The 8,596-nt window shown below is 34.9% G+C and overlaps 2 protein-coding genes across 2 annotated transcripts; one reads left to right on the top strand and one right to left on the bottom strand.

Annotated features, from left to right (window-relative positions):
* Positions 1–1,210: 1,210 nt before the first annotated feature.
* LOC133284851 (transcription initiation factor IIA large subunit-like) lies at positions 1,211–6,903 on the top strand. Its single transcript, XM_061481960.1, has 11 exons — positions 1,211–1,544; positions 1,832–2,002; positions 2,103–2,255; positions 2,468–2,525; positions 2,601–2,659; positions 2,850–2,975; positions 4,773–4,916; positions 5,829–5,892; positions 6,002–6,165; positions 6,289–6,372; positions 6,472–6,903. Exons 1-11 carry the CDS (start codon positions 1,422–1,424, stop codon positions 6,493–6,495), a joined length of 1,170 nt encoding a protein of 389 aa, XP_061337944.1. The 5' UTR covers positions 1,211–1,421; the 3' UTR covers positions 6,496–6,903.
* A 1,097-nt stretch (positions 6,904–8,000) lies between these two features.
* LOC133284841 (uncharacterized) lies at positions 8,001–8,384 on the bottom strand. Its single transcript, XM_061481953.1, has one exon. The coding sequence runs from the start codon at positions 8,382–8,384 to the stop codon at positions 8,001–8,003; it is 384 nt and encodes a 127-aa protein (XP_061337937.1).
* Between the last annotated feature and the right edge of the window lie 212 nt (positions 8,385–8,596).

The following is an 8,596-nucleotide window of genomic DNA, read 5'->3' as shown; positions in this document are numbered from 1 at the left end:
AGATACGTAGACGGATCCTAGAATTCTAAAAATGTACTTAAGATGCATTTATGTGTCCTAGAATAAATGAATTACTGATGCACTTAAGATTTTTCCATCTTTGGGGAATAAAATAGAGGTCTCTTGTGATCACAAGATAGTAGTCACTCCATGTATTCTACAGAACACGGTCTCGCGGTGGCCTTCTGATGGTTGCCGACCGGACTAAGGACAGACGGTGTCCAAAGACAGAGATCCCAAACTTAGATATGGACGTTGGCAAATGTTCAACCCACAATCACTCATCTGTTTATTGATAAAGCGTTATTTGGTGATTCAATTTTTTTTTTAAAAAGGGGTTGTTTTGGTAATTACAACTCATTTTTCCATCAATATTTTATCTCCAACCAAACATAGACTTTATAAATTTTACCTAATTTTTCTGGTAATTTTTTTCCAACAAAACAATTTTTTTTATATTTTCCTACCAAACTTACTTTCTCACAATTTCTCTAGGAATTATATTTTCCTAGTATTCAAAAATTTTATTCCGAACCAAACGACGCTTAAAGGTTTTCTCCCAAAAGACAATCATCCATTATTATTAGGCACTATATAGGATGCAAATTATCTTGAACTTAATTTTTTTTCTTATTTTGATCATAAATTTTTATAATCTTGCATACATTCCATCTGTATTTTCTTGTGTGCTTTCATTACCAATTATTATATGCATTTTTAAAGGAATTAGTGTTTATCTTTCAAATGGCATAAAATTATGTCATTTAATCAAAATTATAATATTTTATAATGAGAGAATGAATTATATAATAAAAATTATGATGAGAGAAAGTGAAAGATTTTTTTAATTTAAATATTAAATAAAAAATAATTATTTTAATTAAAATGACTGTCTTTTTTTAAATAATTTCATAATTATATTTTATTCCCCTCGTGATTTGTCATTGAATAATCAATATATTATTAACCTATTAAATAATAAAATAATTATGTAGAGTAAAATGCTTATTTAATTATATTAGTATGTAATTTAATATCGCTTGGTTGATCAAAGTACAAGAATTTATGGCTTTGTTTGAGTAGGCATTACATTACTCTAGTGGAAAGATGAGGACGAAACATATATTGACACGTGGACCGATGTTTAAAATCGGATGCAAACCTATTTATATTCCTCTCTTTATTCTGTGTCTCTGGTCCGCCTCTTGTTTCTCTCTCACATTCTCTCTCTACACGCCGTTTTGCTCAGCTCTCACTCCTCACGCTCTCTCTCAAACCCTAGAGACCGGACACGCTCCCAATTTTCCATGATTCCTCTCGATCTCTGCCACTGAACTTTTTCTCTTCTATTTTCTATCCGAGATTTTTTCAATCGGTGGTGAAAGGAGGATCATCGGAGATACTCACACAGAGGCAGATAGATGGCGGCTTCCACCACAAGCCAGGTTTATATCGATGTAATCGAGGATGTTATGGTCAAGGTTCGGGACGAGTTCATCAACAACGGTGGTCCTGGGGAGGACGTTCTCAAAGAGCTTCAAGCTGTAATTTATCATTTTTGTCTCTCTTGTTCTATGTGTCGATGATTTCTTTTTTTTTTTTTCTTTTCTTTTTTGATATATTAATGAGATTAATTAATATTCATACTTGTGTTTGGAAGAAATTTACTCTCTCAGCTGGTTGGTTGATTTAGGGTTTGGATCTGATCAATTGTTTTGCGGGTTTTCTGTTTTTTTTTATGAGAGTTATTATTTATTTATTTATTTGATTTTTTTACGGCATCTGCTTGAGATGGTTTTGGTTTTTTTTTTTTGGTTGACAATTTGTTTAGATGTGGGAATCAAAGATGATCCAAGCTGGTGCGGTGCTCGGTCCCATAGAAAGGTCTATTGCAGCAAAGCCAACACCTGGTGGTCCAATTACTCCTGTTCACGATCTTAATGTGCCGTATGAGGGGACTGAGGAGTACGAAACTCCTACAGCTGAAATACTTTTTCCCCCTGTGAGTTTTAACCCGAACCGTATTTATGAGTTTTACGAGTAAGGTGTGTTTTTATGAGTTAAAATTCTTGGGTTGTTGATACGAGCTTTTGAATGTACAGACGCCATTGCAAACTCCAATTCAAACCCCTTTACCAGGAACGGGGGATAGCTCAACATATAACATTCCTACTGGACCAAGTGACTACACCTCTCCTGGAAATGATCCAGGGGGAAATTCTGATTTAAAAGGAGGAAGACCAGGTCCTTACATGGTAAAGCTCATTTTGCTGGTTGATCCCATGATATAGAAAAAAGTTTCCTCTGTCTTCCATTGTTTTGGTTTCTCAAATGCCATTCCCAATTCATGCACTTGATTCTATCTGTGGCTATTCTACAATGGTTAAACTCTTCTGCTTAAACAATGTGCATGGAACCTTTTTTTTTAAAATGTGTATATTGATATTGTCATCGTATTCTTTTACAGCAACCTCCTTCTCCCTGGATGAACCAGAACCAGAGGCCTTCACTTGATGTCAATGTTGGTGAGTCCCATTTAAATTCGGTACAGAATGTTTAATAAAATGGCTTTGCGATAATGATGGTGTGTATTACTGCAGCTTATGTGGAAGGGAGGGATGAGGCCGAAAGAGGAACTTCTAATCAACCTCTGACACAGGTAAGCATCTGTGAGGTCTTATAGAAGAATGCTTGTGCCCTGTTGTTAAAATTTAAAGTGACCCCGTTGTATTATGAAGCCAGAAAATATCATTACTTTCTTATTGCAATATTTTTGTGGATGTTTTAGTCAAGTTTGATCTTATAGTTATCACGCTTAAATATTATTAATGCTTGAAAAAAAAATCCAGGACTTCTTCACAATGTCCTCAGGAAAGAGAAAGCGCAATGATTTGGCTTCACAATATAATGGTGGTGGATATATGCCTCAGCAAGATGGAGCTGGAGATGCTGCATCTGGAATTTTTGAAATTGAGGTATGGTTTTTTTTCCTATTAGCCAATATATATATTTTTTTAGAAGTTATATCAGCTGGGTGTTTTCATATCATTTGTAAGTAGTTTTTGTAAGGATGTTACTAGTCAAATTTATTGTCTTTATCATCTCTGTTGTTTTTGCTGTAAATGAGTTTGTGATTTATGATTGAATGGGAGCAAGGTAATGATGCTCTTTTACAAGTTCGAGAGAAACAGTCTTTTTGCAAAAATGCAAGGTTAAGGCTGCGTACAATTGACCCTCGCCCCAACCCTCGCAAAGTCGGAGGGTTTGCCTTGTAGCTTATAGTCTTTGAGGCATTTGAATGTGACACCAATTATTCAGCTCTTCATTAACTTAGGTTCAGATTTCCATGTAATTGTACTGATATTCTAAATTGAATGAACTTAATTCCCATCTGGGAGCAACTTGACAATCTGTGAACCATATTCTAGTATTTTCCAATTTTAGAAGTCTGATAAAAATTGTGTACTCTATTTAGTTTCTCCAGTCCAAAGCTTGTGTTTGTCAGATTTTCTTTACTATATTACCTTTTTCATTTTTATCCAATTTGGAAACCCAACTTCACTTGCACCACTTACTATTTGAGGTAATTTAACATTTTGATTTGTTCTCTTAAATGAAATGATAGACAACTAGAGGTAAGCTGATATGGTAATGGTAGACACTGAAGTGCAATTAATGGTACTTCGGTCATTATGCTGTCAATAGTTTCTCTATTTGCCGTAACAGCTTGTGTTCTTTTGTGAATGAAATCATGCTCAAGGAAGTCAAAATCGAGATTTTACCTAAGATCGAAAGAGGTTGACAAGATCGTAAATAGAGGGATCGACACGGATCGTAAAGATCTTACCTTCTTAATTTTAATTATAAAAAATAATTTTAGTTATTTCTCCTCTATTTTTCTTTTTATATTTTCAACTTGGTCTAGTGCCTTTCTAAAACTTCTCAGGTATGTATAAGGCCCGGATTTTATAAATTCTATTTGTATCTTCAACTTCAAAGTCCACGGCCTAGGTTTCCAATGTATAAGGCCCAGATTTTACAAAGTCTATTTGTATCTTCAGTTTCAAAGTCCACGGCCCAAAATAATTTTAAAAGAACCCAACACAAAGGAAGGACTGAGACACTACACAATACACTTGCAGAATTATGACACATGCCCAAAGAAAAGTGCCCATGGATTCTCCACTACCAATAACCAACTATTACAATCAGCATGATTTTCCCCTTCCCACCCACGGACATTATATAGGCTCTCAATCTCTCTCTTCTAACTAACTCCAAATAGCTAGACCTGGGCCCATTTGTCCTAGCCCATCAGTTTCATACAGCTTTTTTGTACAGATTTGTCCTGTATATACTGAGTGCTTTTTTTCTGTAGTCTTTTGGTCTTTACTTGATTAAGTTTTGTTATAACTTATGTGAGCTGGATCTACCATAATTGATAATTATTCAAACCCATTGCTTTTCTAGTCAATTGCATTATGACTAACCTTTATTTGTCAACATATCAAATTATCCCTTCTCAACAATTTATTATGGAAAGAGTGAGCATTCACTATCTCATTGATCTGCAGTATGGGTTTTACTCAGATGACTTTATTGGAAAGTTTAGATTGCTGGCTTCTTTCCCAGCCCACTCTTGTACACCATTCTGTTGGCTTTTTACAGTACACATGCGGGCTTTTATTTTTGTCTGTCTGTTAGTTCATTGACTTGCTTGGTTGATAGATAAGTTTATTCAGTTACTGATCTGTTGAGCATCAATCTTTCAGGTATGTGGAGGGGGTATCTCCATGAATTCACATCACACTATTTTTAAAGGGAAAATGCCAGCAGATTTGGACAGGTCGGCCTCTAGGATTCCCCAGCTTGATGGACCAATTCCCTATGATGATGATGTGCTTTCTACTCCAAATGTGAGTACTGATTTTTCTCCCCTCCTTCCTGTGCTTATTTGAGCTTTTGTAATGAAACACTTAGCTATTTGTTCTTTCCCTCTCCACCCAGATATGCATATTTACTTGTTTACTTATTCTAGTTTCCTATTGTCCCTCTGTAATTTTTTGGGAAAATGCACACACAACCCCCCTTCAACATTTAGTCCTTGGTAAGTAGACACCTCAGCTTTCAGTTTTGGCAATCAATAAACCCTTTAAATGATGAAAAAGGTTTCAATAGCCACTTTTATTTATTTATTTGTATTTAAGGGCACTTATTCGTAATTTGAGTTATTTTTTGTTGCAAAATAAAAAGGAACTGGACCTTTAGATATATCTCTTCGGAAGTAGATCATTTTGGTGAGCACTTAGTAGTGAGAAATGTCATAGTTTTAAGTATCCATATTTGCATGGGTGTCTGTTTTAATTTAGGTTGTGAGGTTCATCATTGTTGACAATGGATTGACTGTAACTAATTCTGAGGAAACCTTAAATAAAAAAAAATTAAAAAAAAGTTTCTGAGGAAACCTTTAACTTTATAAGTTATTTAATGGATTGTAATAAATATTTCAAATTCTTTTAAGGGGTTACATTTTGAATTCAAGATGGATATTCTAATATTTGTATAATTGTGAACTTGAATTAGTTGCATATTTCACAATGGGATAACTCTGATATATCAAAGCTTAGTGCTACTTTTGGTATCTGAATCCTCCAATTAATTGGATGTGTTATTATTTAGTCGAAAAGAGAAGATTGGATGTAAAATTCCGCTTAATTCATTCTGCACGTGCTAATCTTTTAGAATTTTAATTGCATTATGCTTCATTTGACACTTCCATCACTATGTCTTGCGTATCTTCTTACTGGGTTTATTTCATCCTGTGGCAGATCTACAATTATGGAACAGTGTTCACTGAAGACTACAACATTGCAAATACACCAGCTCCTCCTGGTAAATTGAGAACGTGAATATATTGATTATATTTTGAAGATTTGTGTGACCCATCATATATTTATGCATCACAATTGCTACTGATTTTCTTTCCTTTCTTAATTATTAGAAATACCAGCAAGCACCCCTGCTCTCTTAGTTCAAAATGAGGTGGGAAATGATGATAACGATGATGAGCCTCCATTAAATGAAAATGATGATGAGGATTTGGATGACCTGGACCAAGGAGAGGACCAAAATACACATCATCTTGTTTTGGCCCAGTTTGACAAGGTAACAATCTCCTTCCATTTTCTGTGTTTTAGATTTCAATTGTTATATTAATATGATATAGTTAATGTTTTGGGGTTGGATAATTATTTTCGGACTAATAGAACTGTCTTGCTGCAAATTTAGGTGACACGTACCAAGAGCAGGTGGAAATGCGCATTAAAGGATGGTATCATGCACATCAATAATAAGGACATTCTCTTCAATAAGGTTTGTTAGTGTTGAAGGAGAACAAATAATGATATTTTCTCATCCTTTCAGTTCAGTTTATCAAATTGTCATGATGGATGATACTATACACTTGTGCAGGCGACAGGAGAGTTTGACTTCTGATTTTGTTGGTCCCAGTGCTTTAGTGAAGCATAATTCAGACGTGCGATTGAGTGCTTGGTAATCAATCTTTGATTATAATTATTAAGTGAAGATTGAGGAAGAGAGAAATCCTTTATAGTTTCGAGACTGTTGTTTTGATGTTGGCCTCTTGTACATAAAGGATGCGCAATTTTTGGCCTTTACATGATGGTTAGATACTCAGGCATTTCCTTAATTCCACCATTTGTCTAGTGTGTAGTTCCTTTAGTTCTGTATACTTGGACATTTTGGTTAATTTAAGAATTGCATTGTATGATAGTCGTCGTTTATTTAGGCTTGGTTTAAATCGTCTGTCCCTCTTGCTTAGCTTTTGGACCCTAAAAACTGTGCAAGACTCTTTTTAAGTTCTGACATACTGATATTGATATCTGGTACTTTAGACGATAAAAGAAAGGAAAATAAAACATTGATGTATGAAGATTACAAAAATGTTTTCTACAATGTTGTCTTGTATGTGCTCTTCAGGATAAATGGCCAATTTTAGTGACTGGTTTTTGTGCTACCTGGAAGGATGTTGTGTACTTTTGTTCGTTTACCATGTCGGCTTCTGAGTTGAGAATGAGAACACTAGTGTCTGTCTACTGCCATTGTTTGACCATTAGGATAAGCAAGTTCGGCTGTGTCAAAGTATATTCTATTTTGCTTCGCTAACCGATTGTGTTTTATAAAAGAATAATCGCAACATTTTGCATTGGCTGCTTATGTTTTTTCCTACAAGATTAACAACACGCTGAACCAAAGTGGCTTACATGACAGTGGATTAGAAATAAAAAAAATCTTATGATGTGATTATGAGTGTCCCTTAATACCGTATCATCCTGTAGATAGGTGATCGTGAAATAGGTGAGTAGATTCATATCGTGATATTTTTGTGTCTATTTTTTTCGTCATTAATAATAATTGTATCTTTTCTATTTAATGCATGTGAAGAAGGATATAGATATAAAATTTTCATGTGAAATTTTATTTTGAGAGGTTTCACTAACAATTCAGATTGCTATGGTTTGTCTTAACTGCGATAAAATAAGAACCATTTCTAACCAACCTTGAACGCTAATTGCACTTGGGAATAAATGGATCGTATTTTTATTATTTAATTTTGAAGGAATGCATCTGTAATTCAACCTTAATAATGCTAAATAATATGCTGTAATTAATTCACTAAGGGGGCGTTTGATACAGGTGAAATTTAAAATCTCGATTTTTAAAAATATAATTTTTACATTCAGTTTATGATAATATTCGAAAATTTAAAATTTAAAAAAATTTAATTTCCTGAAAATCAAAAAAAATACTTTGTACCAAACTGCCACTAAAGGCAAAGGATAGGGAAGTGCAGGAGTTCCTTCCTCCTGTGAAAACACCCCAGTCCCACAACTAGAAACAGAAAATAATGTACAATAGTACAATGCCTTGTGTTGAAAATGTAAAACCCAATAAGAGTAGAAAGAAAGTTTGAGGTAAATTCACTGGGCGTGGTTCACACACACGCATTGCTTTTGGAAGAAACTACACAAAGATGATGGTTCTGGAAATGGAGGCACAGCTGGATGCACCCATCCAGGGCTTGGCGTGGGGGATGAACCCCTACCGTGATTGATACTGGTACGATTGCTATCATTCTCTGATATTTGAGCTTGAATAGTAATATCTGCATCCAATGGCTGTGGGGATAGGATGAGAGGGGACAATAATGGAATTGCCTTTGAAGCCTCACCAAAAGGGTTAGAGGGGAGCGCATTGAGGACCTTATCAATGTCGAGACAGGTAGGGGCATGCTTCTGTAGCCTTGTAGGGTATCCTCCAGCTCTGCTCCTCTTTATCAAGTTGTCTTTGTCCTCATTCTCCATTAATAACGTTGCTGATATTAGCTCGAATGAATAACAAATTATGGGACTTCAACGTAATCAAGTTGCAGGAAGATGTATATGTTCCCACTTAGCTTGGCTAGGGAAAGGTATACACAAGACAATAATTTCGATCTCTCTCATATTGTCCATGTCCAAATGCAATTGCAAAGATTTAAAAGGAATGGGGCATAATAGGATCTTTCCTTCCTCAA

This window comes from Gastrolobium bilobum, unplaced genomic scaffold, assembly GCF_033153095.1.
Source record: "Gastrolobium bilobum isolate Gb01-03AN ecotype WA unplaced genomic scaffold, APGP_CSIRO_Gbil_v1 utg881, whole genome shotgun sequence".
Classification (NCBI taxonomy): Eukaryota; Viridiplantae; Streptophyta; class Magnoliopsida; order Fabales; family Fabaceae; genus Gastrolobium; species Gastrolobium bilobum.
The sequence above is the reverse complement of the archived record's forward strand: the minus strand, read 5'-3'. Positions and strand labels throughout refer to the sequence as shown.